The sequence below is a fragment of the Scatophagus argus genome, chromosome 16 (genome assembly GCF_020382885.2).
Source record: "Scatophagus argus isolate fScaArg1 chromosome 16, fScaArg1.pri, whole genome shotgun sequence".
In the NCBI taxonomy this organism is placed as follows: domain Eukaryota; kingdom Metazoa; phylum Chordata; class Actinopteri; family Scatophagidae; genus Scatophagus; species Scatophagus argus.
Window position 1 is genome coordinate 4,824,204 of NC_058508.1, and position 26,553 is coordinate 4,850,756.

General features: G+C 41.0%; 1 protein-coding gene across 5 annotated transcripts in view; it reads left to right on the forward strand.

The window, feature by feature from the left end:
- Positions 1–1,045: 1,045 nt before the first annotated feature.
- The window catches only part of caskin1 (CASK interacting protein 1), an 83,747-nt gene continuing 58,239 nt past the window's right edge, over positions 1,046–26,553 (forward strand). For 3 of the 5 annotated variants that reach the window (XM_046414068.1, XM_046414070.1, XM_046414072.1), the window contains exon 1: positions 1,046–2,215. In XM_046414068.1, the coding sequence (XP_046270024.1) occupies positions 2,122–2,215 (94 nt within the window). In that variant the 5' untranslated portion in view covers positions 1,046–2,121. The remainder of the gene's footprint in view (positions 2,216–26,553) is intronic. The other 2 variants (XM_046414071.1, XM_046414069.1) reach the window with 2 other exon arrangements.

The window sequence follows — 26,553 nt, forward strand, 5'->3', positions numbered from 1 at the left end:
AAGAGAACAGGACTCTCTTTGAGTGTTATAGATATGTGGCCCATAGGTCTATAGCTTGCTCCTTGGACATATATTTAATCCTGTCCCAAACCAACTGTTTCTATCTAACAATGTCAGAAGAAAATGAAGAAGACTCACACCACCAAGGTGGGAGTGAGATGGGGTGATGGGGGTAAACTCTCTCAAGTCAAGCATTTATATATCAGATGTTGGTGAGATGCTTCTGCATTAGATTAGAGATATATTTATAAATACTCTCTCACTACCATATGGGCTACTCTTCAGTGTTCTTACATAACTCACTGAATATGTGGAGGAGGCAGAGAGCAGCATCCAAGCACTGCACACTGCCCACACACACACACACACACACACACACAATAGACAGGAGAGTGAAGTTAAAAATCTGGAGGAGGCTGGACACAGGAAGAAGATAAATTAGAAGTCAGGGTGAAATTCACTCTTCTCTCTCTATTTGCATTCATGACCACAGCGTGTATGCATGGTGTGAAGGGCAGAGTGTGTGCAGCATTATTTATTTGCGTTTATGTTGTTGTATTTACAATGGCCCTTTGTCTATGGCTGTATTTCAGATTTTTTTTGGGGGGGGGGGCGAATTTAAAAGTAAAACATCATCAGTTATGCAAAGAAGTACAGTCGCTTGAGGTGGTATTTGCCTTCAATAAAAAACAGTTAGTGCACATATAGAAACACCTTTTCTGAATAAATTCTCATATAGCAAAAATTTGACTCGTGTAACTCAGCTCCTTCTGCTCCAAGAGAAGAAGAACAAGCTGTTTCCACTGCTGGCACTTTCCAAATCAACAACCTCAGCACTGTCTTGCTGTTAGTTGTTTCAAATGTATGCTTTGTCCAATGTGTAGTAATGCCGCAGTAGCCCATTGCTGCTATGAATAGCGCCAGTGGATAAAAAGGGGGCTCATTATGTCAGGAGAAGCAGAATTCCTAGGTACACCCCTGTAGCCTCTTACAGAGGCAGGTGTGTTTTGTAAACATCAGATAACGAGCACTAACTGCAATTAATTATATCCAAGCCGAGGTATCATCACTTAGGGAAAATTTACGATGCAAGTGTAGCTAATACAGCCTAATAAAACCAGGCAATATCAAGTCAAGAAGAATAAGAAAGATGATATTATTGTTTATTCACTTTGTCTGTGCCTTCCTTGGCAGCTGAATAAATCTCTGCAGCTTCTCTGTAAAGCAAAGAGAGAGGGCCATAGATACACAGCCAGAGATAGAGAGAGAGAAAAAGAGATGAAAAGGGAGGCGGGAGAGCACCGCGCTCCTGGTCCGCCCCCAAGTTGCAGCACGAGCCATTTAGCTGTTCGAGCTGGGCCAGCTGTAGAGCGCGCGGGCGCGTGTACGTGGCCCCCTCACTACTCCTGCCCCCACGCGGAGAAAATCATTTTGCAAATAGAGAGCCCAAGCGCCGCACGCGGAGCGATGGCTGCAGAAGCAGCAGCTGCCTCGGACCGTGTTTACGACGCAGAGCACGAGAGCGACACAACCGCGGGAGAAACGGACAACGCGCGCACCCGATTTTTAAATGCACAATCACTTAGGCGTAGTATCTACGAGTGAGCCCGCGAGGCTGTTCGCTACATCGGTCGGTTTGACGTCTCTCTCTCCTTCAGCAAGGGTCGGCGTTATCTTCCATTCGGTTAATCGTTGCTGTGGAGCGCAGCTCTAAGGGACGGGGATACAAGACGCTTCCTCTGCACCGTCCAAATATCACGCACGCGACGCCAGCGCGCTGTCACTGGAATCTGGAACGGTCCAGTAGCCCCGAGTCCTGTCCCCATCCGGTGGCGCTGCACTTAACGGGGGGGAACCCGAGAGCATCCTTCCATCCCACCCAGTCTATCCCTCCCTCTCTCTCTCTCTCTCTCTCTCTCTCCCTCCCTCCCTCCCTCTCTCTTTCTGCCTCTCTCACCCCATCATATGCCAGAGCTCTAGGGTGTCTCATCTTGTCAGGGACCGGGGGGAGGAGGGAGGCTGTTCGTGGCCGCGGTAGACGCACCCTCCGCGTGGTGAGGCTGGGCTGAAGCGCCGCTGTGTCGGAGGATGCTGCGGGAGTAGAGCAGCTCAGAGCGGAAGATGGGGAAGGACCAGGAACTGCTGCAGGCGGTGAAGACCGAGGACCTGCTTACCGTGCAGAAGCTGCTGCAAAGGCCCCGGCCAGGGAAAGCAAGTAAGACCTTCTATTCTGTGCTATTGCAAAAGAGTAGAGATAACAACACAGCTGTGTATACCCGTGAAACCCTACCCACTGATGGTTTCGTGAGATTAATAGTTAGAAGACCATTTCTCACATACCACTGCTTGCTGTTTGCTACAATTAGGCCTAACTGATGATGATGGTGTCTGTGTGTGCATGTGTGTATGTTTGTGTGTCTGAGGGAGATGGAGAGAGGGAGAGAGAGAGAGAGAGAAAAGTGTGTGTGTGTGTGTTTGAGAGAGGCATAGAAGGAGAGGGGAGGTTTGTATGCATCAGGGTGTATCAGAGAAGATTAGTGGCATGATTGGAGACTGACAGCCCATCTTGAGACCCCTGAGTGCACTGCAGCAGAGAGGGAGAGGGTGGGAGAGACAGAGCCAGGGAAACAAACGTGTTTTGTTTTTTTTTGTTTTTTTTTTTAATGAGATTAGGAATCTGTGTGGCACTGTTTCACAAGTGAGAGATGATGCCAGTGGCCTCGTGATGTTTAAGGTTCAACTACACCTTCAGTGATAAACAACACAGGGACATAGAGGGATACAGATACATAGGTGGTTAAATCGTACGTGTGAACTGAAGAGAAGAGCTGACTTCCATTCTATTCTGTTGTATTCTGCGTGACTCTGCTCTTCTAATTGTTTATTTTCTGCAGGCAATGTAGCTCTACAACATCCACCAATATTTCGCTTCCACAGCCCACTCCAATGTGTGGGCAATGCAGAGTGAAGCCAGGAGAGCTGCAGATAAATCATTCTGTAGAGGCTGCTAGCTGCCACACGGTTACTTCCACTGATAGATAACTGGCTGATACAGTTATCAGGGACGGCTGTTATAGGAACCCAACTGCATGAAGTACAATTTCTGCAGATACGATTTGAAATACTTGAGCTGAGACACAGCCAGCATTTCAGTTTAAAAATGCGTTTAAAATACCATCTCGTTTCCAAAGACCTGTACGAGCTCCAGTCAGCGCATCATGTTATTGGATCTCCTCGTTGTCCAACTGCATCTGACCTGGTGCTCACGCTGTAGAGTCTCCAAGCAGAAGGTGGACCCCGTTTGAATAAAAGTAACCAGGGTCCATGACAAATAATGGTATAAACATTAGGTCTTTGTGTGTGATGATTTCAGCTTTAATTATGGAGCAAAATCAGGGCATTATTCTTATTCTAAACATGACAGTGAGCATTTTCAATTAACCTGGCTAATTAGACCTCTGCAACGCCTATTATGGGTCTTTAATTGAATCTTTCGTGTACCCATAAAACACTTATTGCAGGTTCAATAGCCTGCTGGTGTTTTTGTCTAGTCAAAATGCTCGGTCCCTCTGTAATTTTATTTTCCCAGAAGAGAAATATGAGTAGAAACAAAACTAGAGAAAACGCATTAAAAGAGTGAAGAACTCATTTCACGTCTGTGGGAGAAAATGGATGTGATGTATTTCATGACTGGGCTATTGATCTTGCTTGGTTTAACGCATTTATTGGTTAATTTGGCTGTTTATACCTGACCTAATGAGGCAGAGAGTAATTCAAGAGTATAGAAAACATAGCTTTGGGTTTGGACTTGAGATAACTTGCATGCTGCTGTGCCACAGATGGCAAAGCTCACCCTGCAGGTCTCAGTGAAATGCAGCACTTGACCCCAGAACAGTTTGTAGGAACAGTGGACCAGAGTGCATACAGGATGTCTAGTGCAAAACACAGACATCCCATGACTAAAAAATGAGTAGGTGGGGTGCAGCATAATCAGGTAGTGCCTAAAATAGTTTTTGTTGAATTCAGTGGACTACATTATGCACAACAGCACATCACAAAATAACCTTTAGGCTACAGTGAAGTGCACTTCAGCTGGAAGCCCCTCTCAGGCTGCTGTGTAGTACACCAGATGCAGAGAACAGGTAAACCCTCAAACAAGATTTGACTAAATAACATATAACAGCCTTATAAAGGAGGTCATAAATGAAACCAATGCTCTTTATGTGTTTTTGGATCCAAGTTTGTGTGGCAGAACTTTGTCTTTTCTTTTTTAATTAATCATCTCACAGCCTCCCATATTTATGCCGTGACCTCGTTCACGGGGTCCCATATAAAGTAGTTAAAACCCTCCACCCTCAACTTGCTCAATAGTAATTTGCAGCATACATATTGAAATAAGGTAGGGTGACTGTATTCTACTGTCAGGTGTTACTATTGCTTTCTCTACTCACTGCATGTTTAACCGAGCAGCATGCAGGCAGACATGTTGGACGATCAATCGTTCATCTGCCACCTAATGACGCAGGCCGCCATCACTCCTCAATAAACACTTAATCACTTGTCATCATCATTGGCTGACTACAGCATTTTATGGATCCGACTTGAGGTTCTATAGGCGTGGTTTGAAGTGCCATCAAGCCTAACAGAAGGTGTTTAAACTCAATGTCAAGTTCTGTCCCTCATAGGCTCTGTTGTACTGTCTCCCTCTCTCTTTCAAATTGTGTCAGTCTGCTGCAAGGCCCTGCTTTTCCAGGCTCACAGTGAATCGTATCATTTGTGTAATTGACAGCTAATGGTACCACAGACACAGAGTGCCTCTTGGTAGACAAACTGTTTAATATGCTTCGTGAAATTTCATTTGTGGGCAAACAGATTAAACCTTAGATTCTAAAATGCTGAAGGTTTTTTGGGGGATTGCCGCAAAGCGTCTGCAGGATGCTGATATTACATGAGGCAGACTGAGGGCCATTCTTTCAGCTAAAAAAAACCCCAAAAAAACAAACAGAGCAGATAGAAGCAACCAGGCAATAATGACAGAGTGTAGCTGAGAGTCCCAGACAAACAGCAGGGAAGTGTAACACTGGGCTGATGTTAACACAGACCTGTTTGTCATCTAGCATTAAACACAAAGCTCACAGGACAGCTGTGTGAGTGTGGGCGTGGGTGTCTGTGTGTGTGCGTCCATCCATGTGCACGTGTAAAAGGTCTGGCAAAGGTTCTGCCCTTCTGCAATTCATTTACTCCTACTGAGGCCGGACGTACAGTCTGCACATATATTCACCTGATTCACATACACACACAGTAACACACACACAGAACTATACACTCTTGCAGACACATCTGGCACCATCTGGAGAATCATCATCAGTTTTCTGTCAGTGTCCCTTCTGCACGTGGCACTAGACGAGGTCATGAGTGTGTGTGTGTGTTTGTGTACATGGAGCAGACCTTGAGTGTGACCCGAGGTCTGTGTTTGCTAATGGGCTGTTTCAGTGTTTGTGTGTCAAAGCGGGTGGTTTAATCTGTATTGATGGTTGTTTATTGTGTCATTTAAGACTGTGTGCGCGCATGTGTGTGTGATTAGGATTCAACCTCTGGCACACTGCCCTCCCCCCTTCTCTCAGTTTACTGCCATGTGAGACTGACACATCGCACATCCATTGCTACACAACAACAGTATCTGCCTCCTGCCTTTTCTGTCTTTGAAGTCAGTAGAGATGCTAATGCTCACAGACCACTGGAGATACCCCCCACCCCCCCACCCCCCTGCCCATTTTTCTGTGTTGATGTGTAAGGCTGGCAAAGGAGGAGAGCAGATGATTGCATCCACACCAGTGCACATTCACAAAGGATCAGGCAGGCAGGCAGAGAGGAAGCTTCAAATGCTGTCAGCCAGAGTCTTCATATTGGTTAACTGTGCTCTATCTGCAACTCTGTGCTCCAGTGAGAGAAACCTTGTGTGTGTGAGCTTTTTTCTTGCAGCTGGTTCACTTATGTTGTATAGTTCACTCTAGTGGATTGCACACATATGCGGTGCCCAGGATGCCAGCTTTATGTGCTGCAGTGCTGTTATAATTTGCTGGCATATAACAAGAGATTATATTTTATTATGCCAGCTTTTTCATATTTTAACTTCAACTAAAGGGTTACATGTTTATCTGTACATGTTTGTCTTCAGAAATCCAGAATCCAGAAATGGATAAAAACTCACAGTGGTGATTTAAACAAGCTTCTTTTATTCGCAAATTCAAGAGTCTTCAAGGTATTTCAGTGTCCCTGCACATCTCTATGTATTCCCAATCCATGAAGAGCTGAAGATTCAAAAGATGTAGCCTGCAGTTCCCATAATACAACTCTCACTGAAGCTGTACGTCTTGAAATCAAATTTGTTTGCAGTCATGTTACCGTCCCACTGTTGAGTTCAATAGTCACTCTTTATGTATGTATTTATTTATATTTCGGGGCTCTGCTTTTATTTACAGTTGATGCTCTGGGCAGCTATATTGGCTTGTGAACTTGGTGTCCTCTGAGGTCGGGTTGACGAGTTGGAATTCCGACTGCAGGTTGCGTTCGGTTTGTCACTTGGGAAGCTGGAAATCACCTAGGAAATTGACTTATGCTCTACGTGTTCACCGGCTAACTGTTAACTTAGTCTGTCTTTGTTCCTCTGTCTGCCACAATGAGTTAGAGTGAGCTCTTTTTGTTGAAAACAACTTCCTCAAGGAGACAAAATCCTCTCATTTTGACAAATTTCTGCCTAAATTTCATTCTGATTCATGTGCTGATTTTCCAGTGCATTTATCATGATCTTTTCACAAGTGTAGATCCTTCAGAGGAGACGAGGTGCAAATGACATCATGAAAGCATGTGCTGAGACTGTTGCTGTCTTATCGTTTCAGAAGGCCTTGAAGACATCATGTAGAATGTGAGGGTTTATTTCATCATGTTGTGTTCTGTCAGTTACAGCAGCACAGCCACTTGTCACATAACACGTCATGATTCTTACTCATAGTAATTCTGTTAATTTTTTCATATAACCTGCATTTACGATAACAAGCTGATGAAATGCCTCATTTATAATATAAGTGTGCCTTGGGGCAAGTTACTAAAGTGCGCCTTAAGCAGCTCTTATTAAATATATTATAAGATATTATGACATGCACAAAGATTAAGAATTTGTTTTATTATTGTTTTAACACAGTTTTATTGATTCTGAGTTTTATCATAAAAATGCAATAAGAAATAATAATATTGAGAGAGTGTGAAGGATTGGCTGGCTGAGTTGCCTGCGTTTTCCTCCAAAACATCATCACTCACCTCTCTGCAGACTGCCGCCATGATTGAATTACAGAACAGATGGGGAGAGAGAGAGAGGGGTGAATGGATATTTTGGCTCCGAGGTAAAGGGAATGGTACTCCAGAATAGTAGGAGAGAGAGAGAGTAAAAAAAGAAATAGTTAGAGGAAGAGATGTTATATTCAGAAGAGGAGGAGAAGGGTGGAACAGGAGGAGGGGTGATGATAGTCTGAAAATGATGAAATAACAAGGGAACAAGGTGATGAAACAGAGGGATAGCTCACCTCACCGCCTCACCTTTTATTACTGACTGCTACACACACATCAGCCTTTCTCTCTCTCTCACACACACACATGTGCACACACACTTACTCATCTGCTCAATGCACTGCACCAAAAATAACATCCACATAGTTTAATGGGTCAGCGACAAGAAAGTTCAGGGAGAACGAGAGGGCACAGGAGAGGTGAAGGAAGAGAGATGGAGGAAGGAAAGGATGTGGAAGGACGAAACAGCACAGGAAACATGAAAGGAAATGACAGTAGACTAAAGAAAGGGAAAGGAGGAAAGGAAAAGAAATTATAAGAAAAGAAAGCAGAGTAAAACGAGGGAAGGGAAAGAGAAGGGCAAAACAGCACAGGAAAGGAAAAGGAGAGGACAAGGAAGGATGAGAAAGCAGTAAGAGAAGGAAGTGTCAAATAGACGAGAATGGTTAGCTTAAGAGAGAGACAAAAGGAAGCAAAGGAAAGGAAATGTAAGTAAGGAGATGGATTTCATAATAGGAAGAGAGGAGCAGCATGGAGGTGGTTCTGTTCTATTGTAGCTACAGTGCAGATTAACAGAACAAGAGGAGAAGGAGAGTATTTAGATTAGTCTTGATAGAAAGACCACCCGCAAAATGAGAGGGACAGCAGAGGTGGGACCTCCCATGTTCAATCAGCACCGATTATAGAAGTGGCATTAACCACCTACTGGCCTGTGCATGCGTGCACACAGACACACACACACACAATCATCCCCCACCATCACAGGGCTGGCACAGAGAGGTACAGACTGGTGGAACTTACATTGTGAATATGTGTGCAGTTAAGGTGGAAGTCAAGCATTGCAGACGGGACACACACACACACACACACACAGTCAGATACAGCTTAATATGCCTGCAAAATCCTCTGCAGACACCAGACTTGAATCTCAAAGATATGAGAGAGACAGCTGAGCCATGTCATCTGAGAATTGTTATGTAACTAATACAGTAGCTGTATGCATGTGTAGGTGTATGTTAGCTTACAAAGGTGTGCATGTGTGTGTATGTGTCTCCTAAAGAGCTGCTGCAGAGTGTGCCAGTGCTTTTACATTGCCTTGCAGGATTTTTCCACTCACGCCCTGAATTCACAACATTGAGCGTATTCTTACTGCTGAAAATTAATGTTTGAGTTGCTAATAAAGGCAGGAAATGATCACATTTTTTCAAACTCAACTCCTAAACTTAAACTAACACGGTCCGGACAAGGTTTTACTGTACTCTACATGAGAGCCTTTTAGAAATGTTCCACCCTACACCCACAGTAAATACATTTAGCATCGCCTTGGGACTTTCTGAATGGCTGCTGGTGCTCCTGCTATGTGAGGGACCACTAAAAACAGGGCTGTGACACAGTTTGGGTCACGGCTTGGGAAAATGTGTCATGTGCTGACACACCCTTAGGTCTTTGGGAGGTTACAGTTGCCATGTTAATTAGTAACTTATAAAATCACCCTTCACTCAAAATTTGTTTTGTTGATTGTTACTTTTGTTGGGTATTTGAATGTCACTGCAGAATAATGGAAGTGCAGAGTTTGAAGGCTGTTTTCGTATTCATTTGCTGAAGGAAGAAAGTTTCTCGTCAAATCCGAGTTTAAGATGTCTATCCTCTGTCTAGCCAACCGTAATCCACTCTGTGACTTCTAAGAGTGATGTTAAAACTTGAAACTCGCACTGAGAATCAGTCATTCTTATCCGGCATTTGAAATAAAACACATTTGCTTCTTCATAGATAATGGAGACTCCTTCAATTTAAGTTGAATACTAACTTAATTACAACCTAACAACCTAATTAAGGTAGTAACTGAGGTAAATACTAATAATTGCAGCTCACGTTAGAGCAGATCAATACACTGTTCAAGACCTTCCTTACACATCTGCTTTTGAGTTTTCGATTTTGGGAAGAAATAATATAATGCCCTCCAATACTGAACTTTAAATGTTCTTTATAAATGTTAAAACTTCAGTTGTAGGCTGTTTCCCTGAACTGTTGTTTTGTGATATGATACAGATTTATATGCAGTAAGACCATAAGGTCCTACCTCTCTGGCTCAATCTCTATAAAGACGTAGCTGTCCATCAATGCTACTGTGTGCAGTAACTTCACCATCTGCTGTAACAAAATATCTGCAGGAAGCTGTGTGTGCCTGTATATGTGTGTATACTTCCTCATACATTAGGCAATGACCAGAGACCAGAAGGACCTGACCAGCAGGACAGATGTTGAGTCTGGCCTGCTGTGTGTGTGTGTGTGTGTGTGTGTGTCCACATTCATAGCCATACATATGTGATCCAGTGGTTGAACAGATGTTTGGTGTTGGATCGCTGCCCACACAACTGCAGATTTGCAAAAGATTCCATATAATGTAGTTGATCTCTGATGCATGCTCTTACAGTTGGTGCTGTGGTTGTGTGTGTGTTTGTGTGTGTGTGTGTAAAACATCATCTGTAAATTCAGCCAAATCCAGCTTTTACAATACATACTTATTAAAGGCCATTAAACACTCTTCTCACTCAGACATGATTTTTTTTTTTTTTTTTTTGCTGTTTTGGTATTTTCTTTAACTCACTGTCCTTGCTCGCTTTGCTTGGATGCTTTCCATCTCGTAAAAGTCAGCACTGTGAAATCACTCTCTCCCATAATAACCTTCCTCAGGTCGCTTTAAAGACGAAACTGAGCACTTACGTCCTCACGCTCTGATAGCTATTGTAGAACTCCCTCATCCTACACGAGCACTGTGGGATCTCTGAGGAAAAGGACCTCAGATGTAAATAAAAAAAACATTTTCCTTTTTGGAACATTATATTGTGTGTTGGGATGGTTATTTCTTGTTTCTAAGCTAAGCTCTAAGCACTCCCAGCAGATTTCTGTAATAATCATTTCTTCTTTGCTCATTTAGATTGCGTTTGTGGGTACATTTTTTTTTACGAGGTATTCGCTTTTGGAAAATAAGTTTTTCACTCAACCCATATATGTCAAAAATGTTTTTTTTGTTGTTTAAATTTGACAGGAAACCTCCTGAAAAACAGTTTGTTAAACCTTCAGCTGGTAAATATTTTCACTGTGCAGCTGTTTTTCCTGCTAAAGAATAAAAACTAAAATGCTAATAAATGGAAAATTTATTGGCACAGAATGAAAATGAAAAAAAAAAAATCACTGGCCCATTAAACTAATGAGACTTGGGACTCCAAAAACCAAACATAAACAACAACGACAGCAACAAAAAAGCTACAAAGCAAAAATGCTCAACATTACCCTGCTTGGGCCTCTAAAATGTGACTTTCTTTATCGTGTGGTGATTTACAAAAATATTGTAACTTTCCATTATTTTCTGACATTTGATGAGTCAGGTTTTCATGTAAATTTGAACAGAAGGAGGAAATAAAAACAGTTAATCAGGATCATAGAGCCCCTGGATACCTGTAAGAGAAAACTGATTTGTTCTACTGTTTTTGAAATAGCATAGTTTTTGCACCTGTTTCAACATGTTTCTATTCCCAAAACATTTTGGTGATTATGTTCAAATATTCATTCACATAATAGTCCATTTCAGTCTAAAGCCTTCAAAACCTCTGGTTCTGTTATTGAGTGAAAGGTGCTCTATTGTAGATGCTAAAGGGGAAAATCATGTTACTTCCTCCTTTTGAGACTGTTTCTGAAAAACACTAATGGTATGAATGTGACTTTATTCGTGTGAATAACAGTCTCTTGTTAATCATTTGAACTGAAGGATCAGACTGTTTTAACACCACTAACTAAATGTTACCCTGTGAACTGGTTAAGGTTTTGTTATCAGAGCTTACAAGGTACATGAGTGCCTTTTGGTAGTATTATATACTGTACTATGATGTTTAAAACGGGATATAAAGCTGCCAATGAAGGCTTCCCCTTCACCTAACTCATAAATATTTCAGCCTTTCAGTCTTTGTAGTCTCTTTGACCGTAACCCTCTCCTGCTGATTTGGAGGCAGATATCTGGGTCAGATGTATTTTCCAGGAAGCTTGAACTTTTCTAAAATATGCGTACAGACTGATGGTTAGAGATGATCAGTGAACTTGTGACTGGAAGACTTTCAGACCATCTGAACCCAATCCTTTTCCAGTGCAGCTGGGAAGACGTGAGCATATTGAGTGAGTGTGAAGCCTCCATCCTCCCTGAAGAGAAATGAAAAGCAGAGAGAGAGAAAGAGAGGAAAAGAGGTAAAAGAACAAATCAACTAGAAAGAATATAAAGTGATGGAGACAGAATGGAAAGTTGTATTCAGAGGGAACCTTGCCTTTGGTGGTTTTAGTGTGTCACAGTCGTATCTCTTTAAACTGAAATGTCTCTGTTTGTCTGTTAAGTCACCAAAGACCTTGACAAGACGTGATTCATTTCACAGACAAACGCACACGCGCACACATTTATCTATGGATATATATTGTTTTCTGCTGATCTGGTGATGGCCCTGTTTTCCATGCCCTGCTAGAAAAACTTATGTTTAGCCATGGTTAAACATAAGTTTAATGGCAATTTAACTAACTTTAACTTTTGACATAAATACTATGCATGGCATGCCATGACTCAGCTATAAGCCTACTTTGTCTTTGAAAAATTAGCATGCTAACAAGATAGCATGGTAAAACATTATACCCGCTAAACATCAGCATGTTAGCAATGTTACTGTGATCATGTTAGCATGTTGATGTTTGGCTGACTTTACAGAGCTGCTTGCGTGGCAGGATTAATGTGTTACTATATCAACATTTCCCAATCAAAGTACACCAGAGACTGATAGAAATGTCATTAGTTTGTCCTGAGTATTGGAGAAAGTAGAATTTTAAGCTGCTGGTGACTTTGGATGGAAAGTTAAGCGATTTCTAAAGTTGTGATGGTTCATACAGGCCTGAGTTCTGAGGCCAAAATGACAAATGCTACTTGAAATGTAGTATATGTTGTCACATATGTTGTGGAGACCAGTTACATTTGCATTTGAGAGTATGGTCGCACAGATCGTAAATTTGTGGACAGCCTGTCATCTGCACTCCCTGCCTCCATCTTTTTTTACATCTCTGTTTGCTCTGTTCCCCTGCCCCTTCCCCACCCCCCCATTCATCTCTGCTTGCCCAATGAATCAGTCTGGCTGGCAGTGTGCTGCTGTCAGGGAGCCGGTTAGGGTGATTACTCATGTCGAACTGGGCCAGGATCTGGACAGCCTGAGCTGACAACAGGAAAGAAGGGATTCTGGAAGATTCCACCAAAGCAACAGCTGCCCCTCACTCTTTTCTTACTTTTTCCTTTTTTGCATTTTATTTCAAAGTTTTCAGTGGAAAGATAGGATGAAGGAAAGGTGAGGTGAATAAAGTCCTGGACTAGACTCTAACACACTGCAACTTTTATCCAGATGAGCCACTATAATGGTCCAACATCTGTCCCATATTTTTGTCCCAGAAAAGAGCATGTGTTCATGGATTATGAGTGTGCATCAGTGTGTATGCTCATTATTGCTTCTAATAGTGCAAGCAGCTCCATGTACAGTAAGTGTGCATGTGTTTTAAAACCCTGACTTCCAAAAAGTTTGGATGCTATGTAAAACACAAAATGCATTTAAAAACGAACTTGGTTAGTTCTACAAAGTGTTCCTGGGCCCATGTGGTAGTATCATAAATACAGTCATGTGTTTCACACATTGACCCACTTCCCTTTCGAGGATGTCTCATTCATACGAAGTCATAATGTTATCACCTGCTACCAATGAACCTGTTTACCTGTGAAATGTTCCAGACTGGACCTTCTTAAATGCATGCAGTACAATCCACTCTATTTTTAAGTGAGTTTTTGTCCATGCTAGCACCATGGCTTCAGGGGTCAAATCGAAAGTAATGAGGAGAGAGTTTTGCAAGTCCAAGAGGCACAAGTACTTGTGTTTTTGTTTAGTTCTCAGTGTATATCTCATATGTAAAAAACAAGTGATTCATAACAGGAAATGCTGTTAAAAAATAAAGAGCAGATAAAACAGGAAACATTAAAAACTCAGAATTTTGTAATTGCTTTGGGCAACATTTTAAATCTTAACATTTAGAATGAATGTCTAAGAGCTTCAAAAATGTGAGCAGACATGAGCTGCTCTGTGCAACCTGTGTGTGTTTGTAAAGTAGGGTACCAACATCCGTGTTCACTTAACCCACCTCCTTTGATCCGTTTGCAACAGTAGGTGTGTGTTAATTTGGACCAATCAGATGATTGTTTTGCAGTGCCTCAGCCAATGGGGAAGATGTAGTGGCAGCCCTGAGCAATGTTCACCACTGTTTGTATGTTCTGGCTAATGGGCTGGTTTTATGCAGCTGTTCAACACATGCAGAACATGTGGGTTTGGCTCTGCATGCTTGTGTGTGTGTATGTGACTGGAGCCAAACCCGGTGTGTCCCTGCCTGGTTCTGGTCTTAGTTTTACTTCACTTTTTTCCGCCACCTCTCTTTTTATCTTTCCTCACGTTCCTGCTCTCTCATTCTTTTTCTCCCTTTTCCTGGAGCCATCGCCATGGCAACAAGCACACGGTGCCGGGCCAGGAAATTTCTGGATCACTGACGGTTATTCCAACTCAGTACCACGGGGTCCAGTCAGACACTTTGGTTTTACTGTGTGTGCTGTGTGTGTGTGTGTGTGTGTGTGTGTGTGTGTGTGTGTGTGTGTGTGTGTTTTAGCTTGGTATTACACTGTAATCTGACAATACGAATTAGCACAGCAGACCTACTGGCTCACTGGCTATTATACATTAAGTACTTTTTCTTTCTTTTTCTCCTTCTTTGTTTTCCCTCTTCTTACTCTCAGCATCTCTCATCCCCCTTTCTGTCTGTGTCCTCCATTCTTATTCTGCTGTTCCCTGTCATCCCTTCTCACCTTTCCACTCATCCCATTCTTTCATTCATGCCCCTCTCCCGTCCATCCTTTTCATCCCGGCATCCATTTTTCCACCCTCTCTCTTCCCTCATGATCTCTCTGTATGTCTCCCTCATTTTGCCCTCCTTCCTTCAGTCCGCCTCATTTGCCTTTTCCAGACTGACTGTCATCCTGCTCTTTCTTCTCTCTTTCTTTCCTCCTTTCTTCCTTTCTCTAACCCCCTTTGTCTCATCTCTCCAAAGTCTCTTGTTTAACCCTCATGGGATCAGAGAAGAGAAATTCTGTTTCATGCGCTTTTGCTAATCACTCTTGATCTCAAGACTTTTATCTTTGCCTGTATCATCTGTTTTCTGCTTCTTTCTTTCCCCCCACCCCCATCATCCAAGTGGGGAAACCCTGGGCCCCGTCTGCGTGATACTGTGGTTACAGTGCCAACATAGGGGGGGATGGTGTTGTTTAGTGCAGTTGTAGTTCCTTGTTCATTCATTCTTACACCGTGCTCCTTTAGCTGAGTCTCACTGCACAATGATGCATCATAGCAGCGTAGGTCAAGTCATCAGGTTTACCTCAGGTTACGCTTTTAGACATGTTAACAGACACCCTGTGTCACAAAATAACAAAAATGCTCTCATTATGGGAACTAAAGGATTCGTAATGAAAATTTGAAGTAGAATTCTAACTGTGCTGAGCAGCCCTTTTACTGATGTCATGTTTTCCTTTTCTCTAATAATAACATAACAGTAACATGTTATCTGGGTCCGTAGAAAGCACTGTGATCATGAGATGGCTTGGTTTGCATTGTGATCAGATCTTAGTTAGGTGTTAATGCAGTCCGTACACATACAAGTCAACAGGTCACCCAACTCATCCCTAATTTATATATAGAGATCCCAGATAAAAAAAACACTTAACAACCACAGGTATGGTATGCCATTATCCAGATACAGATGATGTGTTAAAACAAGGTGTGAAAGGGGTCTACATCCCGACAGACTGGAGGAAATTAACTCTGTGCTATGCCAAGCTATGCTACCTGTTAAAAGGTGTTGACACACTCTATTGCCTTGGAAGTGTTTGGCACTAAATCATCACATTGGGTATAAATAGCTTTAATACAGTGTGGGAAACCTGGAATGCCATTTGTATGTAACATAATTCAGTTCTCTTGCTGAAGAAAGTATCTTTTCACAAATTATTAAAGTAGTAAAGTATCTGTTCTATAAAAAATCTGGCAAATAGGTTCAAAGCAGAGCTGGACTATTGACACAAGGCAGACAGTAACTGCAGACTCAGGTACAATAAGGCTATTGTTCTCTATGTAACTCTACCACCCATGCACACACTACTCTAACAGTCCCTTTCCCTCTCCTTCCATGTCTCAGTCACAGACTCACACATACACATGCAGTGCATCTGGTAAAATAACATTGGTGCGATCACTGCGCAGAAAAAAAAAAAAACCTGGGACAACTCCGTTATGACAATCACACAAACAAACCTTTTCTCCGTCAGTGAAAGGGTCCAAAGCTTTCCACTGGTTAGTGTTTCTGAATAGGCGAGATACAAAGAGACATTTAATAGGCTGACAATTCACCGAGAGGGAGAATGAAAGAAAGAGAGCAGATGGGTGCCTGGTTTCAAAGATCTCAATGTGCTCTTTTAACACAGGATATATCAGTTTAAAAGCCTGCTTCCTTAACTTTCACCAACTCCAAAATTCAAATGAGGAAGTCAGTCTCTCAGCTCTCTTTAGCATCCCAGGGTCTTTAGAATCTGTCTGCTTATGCTGAGCCCAGAGAAGCCCATAAAGTAATTAAGAATACACATCAAAACATAATGCACAAATAAAAACAGTCCAAAAATTGCATTTTTTGCATCAAAGTCACTTCAAATGCTTTTACACTGTAAAATTGTCTTCTGAGTGATGTTAAATAAACTCATTTTTTTTATAATAAATTGGTGTAGTTAGATAGGGTGAAAACGGGGTGTCTTTATGTATGTCTCATGTAAGTCATTTTTACTAGGTATTTACTTCAACCACTCTTTTTATGTCAGTCACGTAAAGCATAAACAACGCGCACTAGACAACACTGACCCTGCTCTGAAAAAGCTACCAGCAATACAGGCAGTGTCTGGTATCATTTACAGATTTCAGTTACTTTAGTCATGAAGAAATTGAGAGAAGAGTAAATTCAAAGTTGAGTGAAAAATATTATTGCAACTTGGAGTCGATTAAAATTCCAAGTCGGACCAAAACAGAAAGAAATTACACTCAGTTTCTGAACTTAAAATTTTTATTGAAGTTTGTTGTCTTGAATTTTCTGTCTTCTCCCTTAACCCCAGTTTACATTTTTAGCCATGTTAGCTACGTGGCTCTAACTAGCGCCAATTAGCAAATGTTAGCAGGCTAACATGATCAACTAAGAATGTGATCACAGTAAAAGTTATACCTCCTGTTCGTCAGGATTTTGCTGCTGTATTTAAGTACAGCATCATGTGGCCACTATGCAGCGTTCTGCTAAATCATGTGTTTCAACTACTGTACATCAAACTAAAGAAAGCTTGCACCTGAGGATCATCTGGCAGAAAGACCTAGGATGTGATTTGAGTGACGAGGACTGGTTAAATGTTTTATCAAATACAGGAAAAATCATGAGAGAGGTGAAGGGGAAATTTATTCAATACAAGATAATTCATAGATTTTATTTTACCCCTTCAAAACTACATAGAATGGGCTTATTAGGGAATAATTTGTGTTGGAAATGTCAGAGTGAAACAGGGACGTTTTTACATGTGATTTGGGGATGTAAGTTAGCGTCTGGGAGAAAGTACTGGAACACGTGAGTATATGGTTGGGTGTGGCGGTACCTGTATCACCGAGACTGTGTTTGTTAGGGGACCAAACAGAAATCCCAAACATATCTAAATATGAACGAGGGGTTTTAAAAGTGGGGATGGTCACAGCTGCTCGAACAATTCTTAGAGTATGGAAGAGTATAGTTGCCCCAGATTTTAAAAAATGGATGGAAATGATGTCAGAAGCTGCATCATATGAATGCATGTTGGCTAGAATTAATAACGAAGAGGAACATTTTCAGAGGGCCTGGGAATGTATTTTTTATTCTTTTTTTGTAGGCAGGGCATAGGGAAAACTGTAAAAACTGTATTGGGAAAACTGTAGACATGGTGCTGATGAACGTATATCCTGGTGGTCTTGAAAGAAAGGGAAATGTTGATGTACAGGAGGCCTTTGTATATGTGGTTGTATGCTGGATATACTGTATGTTATTGGTGTCAATGTTAGTTTTTGAGTTTGATTGTTTATGTGTAGATAAATAAATAAAAACTTTAATAACAAAGAAAGCTTGCTATTGAATCAGCATTTTTTATTTTTTACTTAAGTCAGAGGAGGCTACATTGCAGGCTCAGTGTTGCAGGGGAAACAGGACTGAAAAGTGGTGTACCTGAAGTCCTCCCTTTGTTACTTTGAAGCAAAAACACAAGCTCTACTTGTTCTGTTTTTTCCCCTTTTAAGTGACTCACTCAATGTGTAACTCTCTCTGAGGGTTAATCTATAGTAGTAAATTAAGGGGCTGCAGCTGACACTGCATGATATCACTTCATTACATGCCCCAGTGGACTTTACATACAGTCTTCTCAAGACCTATCACATCCTCCTCTCCTCTCCTCTCCTCTCCTCTCCTCTCCTCTCCTCTCCTCTCCTCTCCTCTCCTCTCATTTGCTGAATTAAAATTTGCTTCTCATTTACCAACATTAATATGTAATTACATATTAATTATTGTAATATATGTAAATGACCTAAACAAATGCCTAAACAAGATTTCATTTCATTCTTCTATTCCATTCTAGATGAGATCAGAGAGGTACCTGTAGAGGTAATGTCATTACATTTGTGTGAAGCACATTTATTTGGAGGGAATTTTTTGAGTGCAGCTGTAAAAGTCATAAAAGCTCTTTTGTCTTTTTTCTATTCATATCTCAGCCCATACAAAGGGAGCAAAAACTGCACACTGATTGTTTTGGCAGAAACCAGTAGCAGGTATCAACTCAGAATCTCAAAAATAGTAGAGCTGTAGCTCTGATGTTCATCCACATTTTCTTTAAGTTTTGAGCTCTGCTTTTATTTTGTAACAGAAGCCTTATAGAGACAAGTTGCAGGTATGGTTAAAACTGATGTTAGGAAAGATCTACATCGACCTCTAAGCTAGACTTTGAAACTACCTGTGTGTGTGGCATGTAATCAGCATGTTTTACACACATCTAGAAGCATTTTCTGAAATGACCATGTATTTGAGAGTGAAACAGATAATGGAGGTGGAGAGTGAGAGAGAGAGAGAGAGAGCAGCTAAGACTTTTGTCTGTTGGATCAGGTTCAGACCAGGGAGGGTTGGTGGTTCTGTGTCTGTGGGATTGGCTTCCTGTGATTGTAAATCTATCCCCTTGCTCTGTAATGGATGTGTGTGTGTGTGTGTGTGTGTGTGATCCAGAGATCAGGGTGTGTCGTCAAAATTTTAGAGAAGCAAATCAAACTTTTGACCTGTTTGTTTTCACGCTTTTGTCTTATATCAGAGACAGTCTTTCATCCCCATTTCCTCTTTATTTTATCTGATTTTTTATAGACATCTTCCTGTTTTCTCATCTGCTTCTATTTTGACCTGGTGCTGATGTTGTTTGTTATTATTGCAAACTCAGCTCTTTCTATATGTTTATCTACTATCTTGTCTTTTTCTATTAGGACAGCAACGAAGCCATGTCATTCTCACCACTCAACTGCTTTGAGTTCCTCTTTGGTAACAAAAATACTGTTTCATTCACTAATTATCCCAATCACCTTTGCCATTTTTCAATGGCTGTTGAGCTACAAATAAAAATACAGCACATCCAGCATTTGTTTCACATTAAAAGCTTTCGCCAGCTCAGATGCATAAATCCATCCATTATTTGCAGGTTTTAAGATTAGTCTTTAAAAGGATAATGCCTGCAAACTGACAAAGAATACAAGATTATTTATAGTTTTAATCTCAGTCTGATCTTTTTGGCAGTATTGTTGTGGAGTTTTTATTTTGTTTTATTTATTGTATTTTGATTTTTGTTTTTTACCTGACCAAAATCTTAAAAACACTTAAAACTTAAAATACTTAAAAATACTAAAAACTTAAAAATAGAAACAAACAAAAGCAGAGTGCTGAGAATGATAGTGACTCCATGTACTTTTTTAATGGGACAGTACAGCAAAGAATCAAAAATACATATCTTTCTGCTTAACTTTAGTGCTGTTTAGTTGCAGAGTGCCGGCTGTAGAGGTAAAAAAAGAAAGACCTGGTTATGCATTTTCTTGTAGGAACTATTTTCTTTTTCCATTTCACTGTGCAGAAGCAAACATTCATCTACTCTTGGCAAAGAGGCTAGCTAATTAAGCTAACTAAGCTAGCTAGCATAATAGTTCAGTCAAGGAGGACACATTAATGTCTACAAACTGCCATGTGAACAACCTCATCTCAATTTTCATCTTAGTGTTTTGTGGTAATTAGAAAACGTTACCATGTTGATGCTAAATGATGCTAAACATGACCATAATAGACATGATACCTACTAAATAATCATCAGAGCGTTAGCACTGTCAGTGTGTTCCCCTAACATGTTCATGATAGCATTTAGCTTTGTATAACTACAGCCTCAGAGAGCTGTTAGCATGGCAATGCTAATTCCAGCAATTCCTGGAAAATGTCTCCCAAACACCCTCTTTTTTTAGGTTATAACATCATATCAGATTCTAGCCGTGGTAGGATAGTGTTTACAGTTGCTACAGTATGTGTTGCTTTTAAAACATCAGTGTCAGTGAGAATGAGCCAATCAATCAGTCAACGCTTTAATCTCCACTATAATTCTGCACTTTTCATCTGTTGCTGTCATTTTGTTCCTCCTTTCATTCATCAATTTCTTCCTCCATCCCTTCTTCCTTTCCTCCCTCAGTCTTCATCTATCCATTTGTGTCCTTGTTTCCCAGCAGTCAGACAGAAATAGCTCCATGTGTACCAGTAGTCAACTGGAGTAGATCCACGCCAGGACCTCACTGTGTGCACGCGCACATGTGTGAGCGTGTGTGTGTGTGTGTGTATGTTACAGTACTACACACTCTCCCTGGGCGTTCTCTGTTAGAAACCTGACATTTACACTCTGGAGAAGGATGCACCATCTTGCACATCAAAGCCTTTCTAAACTTGGCCCTTCTCTTACTCTCTCACTCTCTTTCTCCCATATTTCCTTTTCAGTTTAATACCAGACGTTTGCTATTTTGAGATGCATTTTTTTTTTTTTTGACCCAGGTTATTTTTATATGAAAATATTCAGGTCAGTTATTGTTCCTTGAAGCCTTCATAAATCTGCACTCTTATTTGCTGTTGTACAATCGATCACCTCTCGTATCCTCAACGTAGCCTTTGAGAAAACACAATTATTTTTTTTTATTTTTGTACTCTGCAGTTCATTGTGCACTCTCTGTATTCTAGTAACCCTAGTAACCTATGCCCCTATATCACCTATATGATTTTATATTTGAACACACCAAGACTGGATTATGAACTGGTCAAAGTGGCCCCAGAATCTCCAGGGTCCCAAAGGTATATAGGTTTACTGTGTAGCAATAGTAGTAATTTGATGATATTGCTGCATTTTTAATTGTTTGGTGTCAATCAGTGATTAGTGCCTTAAGGCAGCTCTTGCACTATCATAAATCGAATAATATATTATAATATATTAATATATTATATATATATTAAATAGAATAACCACAAACTGACTGACACACAGAAGATCCCAGGACAGAAGTATGTAAAATATGAAGCTAAAGGCAGCCTGCTATGTGCTCTGACCATGATGGGTATTCAAACTCAACACTATACATGCACAATTTACAGAGTGTGGGAGAAACACATGGGACAGTAGTAGTCCAAGACTAGTTTTAGTCCCAGGACCGTTTAGCAGGTTAATCCCACCCTATTTTATACTGTAACATTCTTTCTTCCCTCTACATATCCACCTAATTTCATTTTAATGTTGTGTACATATTTAGTCATGTATATTACAACAATTGATGATAAATTGATTCTGTGATAATCAGAATAATTGCAACAAAGAAAATAAAAATTACCAAACATTATCAGCTCCTTAGAAAGAAAAATTGCCATTTTTTAATTATTGGTAATTATTGATAATTGGTTATGGCAAGTCATGTAAAGGAAATGCTATATGGATTAGGTACACACCCCCATCAGATTTAATAGCTCACTTGGGATATCATTGAATTTTCCAGTTACATGCTGTTGACTTGATTAAAGTTTAACTACCTGCAACTACCAAGTTGTAATGATAAAATATTTGATTATGATTTGCTTGAAGGATCAACATGCAAAGACATTCCCCTGCACGCACACACACACACAAACTCTCACATGCTCGGCTGTCGTTCTGTGTCTTTGATAATTATGTGAGTATAGCGGCAGGGTAATTTACTGCTGGGTAATGGATCTGCACACTAATCACTGATACACAGCAGCTAGCACATTCATTTTCGCTACGACATTCTTACACACATACACACACAGGCAGACTCAGTGATCCAGTGTTGAATCAGTGCAGCCAGCCTGGTTTATGAGCTATATTAGGACTCAGATTTGAGAGTCCCTCTCTGCTGAATTCAACGCTCTGATAGTTCAGGGACTGCTGATGTCAGTATCACGTGTATGTGAATGTGTGTGTGTGTCTGTGTGTATGTTGGCTGTGTGCAAGTGATTACGTTTCCCTAATTGACCTTTCTAACCCAAATGCCCTATCAAAGCTTAGCAACTCAGACAGTTTGGATTTCTCAACTTGCTGAAAGAGTGTGCATGTTGCTGTAATAAGACTGACTGTAAGTCATTCAAAGAATTTGGAATGTGATTCCTTTTTTAAATTCTTTACAAAATCAAAAGCACAATCAGTACAGTGTATTTATCTGCTTTAACATAAGTTGCAGTTGTTAGTAGGACTGGGTATCGGTTCAAATTTCAAGAATCGATTCACTTCCGATTTTCAGGATTCAGAATCGATTATCACCATCCTATCTGATCTGATCCAAGTCGCAGCATGTGATTCCTGAGGTTGGTCGTATTTCCACAATAGTTCACTTCCATTTGGCATTCCTTGCAAACTGCTTTGCATTTGACAAGCTTATCTTTCTCTTTGTCGTTTCTGAACCCGACATGGTGCCAGATAGTAGCTTGGAACGTTTTGAGCATTTTCAAAGTCAGGGTTTGGCTAATTTTAGTGTCCGACGCCATGTTCATTGTTTCAATATCTTAACACTATGCGCGCATGCGTGAATTCAGTGATGCGGCTAGTAGGGTTAAAGTTCACTAGGGGAAAATGTATTAAGAAAATCGATCTTTGGATGTAAGAATCAGTCTTTAGAAAATAGAAACGAATAGAAAATAATATGTGTAATGTGTAAGCATATCGTATTCAGCATTTAAAATGTTTTAAACTAATTCACGGCTAATTCAGCTAACATTAACATAATTTGTGAGATAGCTACAGCTTGCAAAATCTACTACTCACAGTTTTCAAAATGACAACTGTCAGAAATGAGAAGCCTGTCTACCTCTGTATAAAACAAATGGATAAAACAAATGACAAATGAAATTTAATTTTAAGTGATAAAATGCTATAGTTATCAGCACACCATAGCAGCAGTAGACAAGAGCAGCAGACACGAGCATCACAAAGGTTCAGGGACATGTGTGTGCAATTTTTCTGAACTCGCACCAGTGCTAGGTTAAGTTTGCATTATTGGTTTGTTGTGTTTGACTTGTTGTGGGCATGTGTGTGTGTGTGTTTGTGTGTGCACGCACAGGCAGGGGGGGCTAACCCAGAGCTGGCTGTTTTCCAGAGCCAATTTTCAGTCTGAAAGTGGGAGATAACACAGCACTGCTTGGAAAGGGAGTAAGAGGATGTCAGATAGGGGAGCCAAAAAAGCATCTAAGAGGAGTTTACAGGCCAACCGGGATGGAGTAAGAGGATGATGGAGAGCGCAGCAAGACGTGAATAAGAGAGAGGAAAAGGGAAAGAAAAGGGGTGCAGAAGCAAGAGGAGGAGGAGGAGGAGAGAGAGAAAGAGGAGAGGATTAGAATGTGGAGAAGACGGTGGGATGTGAGCAGCAGAGGATGGGAGGAGGAGGAGGAGAGAGCTGGAGTGCAGAATACCGGATGAGTGGAGGTGGTGCATAGGCGGGTGTACATTATGAGTCATGCCCAGGGACATTGGGTGCCGCTGGGGAAACGGCTCACTGACAGTCCCGGGCATCAAAAGGCCTTCTGGAGCTTCTCATAATGTGTGTGTTGTCATCTGGGAGAAAAGGGACAGACAGACAGATAGAGGTCAAAGTAAAACTGGGACTCCTCTCTTCTCTTTCCCCTTTTCATCTCTCCTCTGCTTTGAGCCCTTGCCCTTCTGTTCTAAAGGGGTAGATTTACTGCAGCATTTCAAGGCCAGACAGATCACTGCACGCACACAGACACACACACACAGAAACGCACACACACCTTGTTCCACTTTATTGATGCCCCAAGGCTAACTAGCTTTACATGAAAGGTCATTCCTGTGTTTTTTTTAATCTCTCTCCATCTCTATCTTTGTCTTTCCATCTCTCAGTATCTCTCCATTTCACCTCCCCCTCTCCTCCTCTCACAGTCTAAATGTAGTGAGCAATCACAATATTCCATAATAGTCCGAGCCCACGCTGTTGGATTATAATAGAGGGATGGAGAGCAACACAAAGAAAGAGGGAGGGAGAGTCAGATAGGAGAGATAGTGATAGGGATAGGTTGATGAATAACAAAGAGAAGAGAAATGGAGAATGCAGAAATGAGAGGTTGAAAGGGTGGAAGAGGAGTGTAAACCGGCAGGGTGAGATGGCAGTGTTTGTTGTTGTTGTGTTAAACCCTGCAGCTCTGAGTCTGTTTTTCTAATCCAGCACTGGCGTATTCCTGGCCATGATCACTGCCACACTTGTGATGAATTTGTCACCTCTGTCTCTCTTCCCCTTTCTTCTCATTTTCACTCCACTCAACACAGCCTTCGGCATAGTTGTTCCTCCTCCTCCTCCTCCACTCTTTTGGTCTCTCTGTCTCTCTCTCTCTCTGTCCTTATATTGCCATTTGTTTTTTTTTCTTAAATGTTTTCCTTTTAAATGTTTTCTCTGTCTTCTCCCACTATACTTCCCACTTCCCACTTCTGCCTCTTCTTCTTTCTTTAGACTATCCTCACTGGAACGGTGATAGCATTGGTTGTTTGTTCAAATATCTAAACTGTGGAACTGTGTTTACATTTACCAGATAAGGACCACTTTTTCAGCTACTCCAAGAGCTTTTTAAATAGTTCATTTCACTTAAGAAGTCAGGGAATTTTCTCAACTCATATGGTATACCAGAAGAATTCCAAATCACCAAATTTGGTTCCTGTCGGATTGTCTGGATAGGAAGGGTGTGGAAAATGGTTATCTGAAAGTTACTAGTACCAAGAGCTGTCAGATAAATGTAGTGGAATAAGACCATAATAGGATAAACATTAGCTTCTTAGATTAAGTTTAAGTTGCAAATGTGCTTATTACATTCTACCACTGGAAGAAGCTCATAGGAGTCATTTCCGAGAACAAAACCTATTTTGTTATTTAGCTTGTAGGTCTTGTTTTCCTCCTTCTTCTTTACTCCTACAGCATACACTTTACCAGTCTGTTGTTGATTCCTTTCCTCTTCCTTCTCTTCTCCTCCCTCTCTTTTTGGTCCGTCACAAACATCTGGCGCCTGTGATGAAGGAAACCAGAGAGGGGAACGCATAATGATGTCCTGTGACTTAAATGCCCTCCAGGTGTTGATTGTAGAGTATTTCCACTGTGTGTATGCGTGTGTGCATGTGAGAAAAAGGTCATTGTCTGTCTGTTCAGTATAGTAATCGTGGTGCTGGCCTGAGGTCTGTACTTGAAGAGAGGCCACCTAGATAATTATCACACTCAACAAAACAAACACAGACCAAAAAAAGCAGCAATTTCCCATTGAAGCCTGATGAAATGAAAAACTGAAACCATAAGAGAATACACTTTATAACACACTCTATTTCATTTACAAAATTAATGAATACATACAAACAGCAAGGATATGACCAGTGTGAATGCATTTATGTGGGTTCCATACGAGTTCTGATACCAAACCCAGAAAACATGACCTCGTCTGTTCATCTGTCACCTCTCAGTTACTTCCTTTTTTGTTCTATCGTCCTTTTCTGCATCTCTGGCCCTTATAGTGGATGTTTCTATAGGATTTCAGGGATTTGCTTTCACTGGGTTTAGTCCTGGCAGTATCACAGTCAACAGTCTACACCAGAGCTGTGTAATCTGACAATAATGAGATCCTCTCAAGTCGATAGGCTGCAGCTTAGCTCTGCTATTAACACCAGCAGATTTCACTGTGTGTTTACATTTGTGTGTGAGTCTGGCCATAGTTACTGCACGTATCAATACGTCTGAATGTAGGCCATCTCATAAGCCAACTACCAAGGTCTAAATCTGTGTTGTGGCCACAAGGGTGTGTGTGTGACGTAAATTTCTCCATCTACAAAACATGGGCATGGATAGTCTGGGTAGTATTAAGCATGAAGAAGACATTATATGAATGTGAAGATCATCCAAACTGTCACAGTTTAAATGTACACAAATGGGCCTAAAATACAGGCAACGTGGCCTCTAAGCTATGGGAGACATCTTGTGTAGATAGTTTTAGGTTGATATGGAGGATACAAATACTGATACATTTGTGACATAAACGTACTGGTGCATTTGTGAAATGATACTACACTGTAATGGGTGAACCTTGTTACCTTCTATACCCTCTATACTTGTAGCCTAGCAGCTTAGTTGCTTGTGTGTGTGTGTGTGTGGTTGCCTTTGTTTGGGCATTGCTGCAAGTGTTATGCACTTATGTTATGCTCTAACCACTGGAGGGAGAACCCAAAGGCAGCAA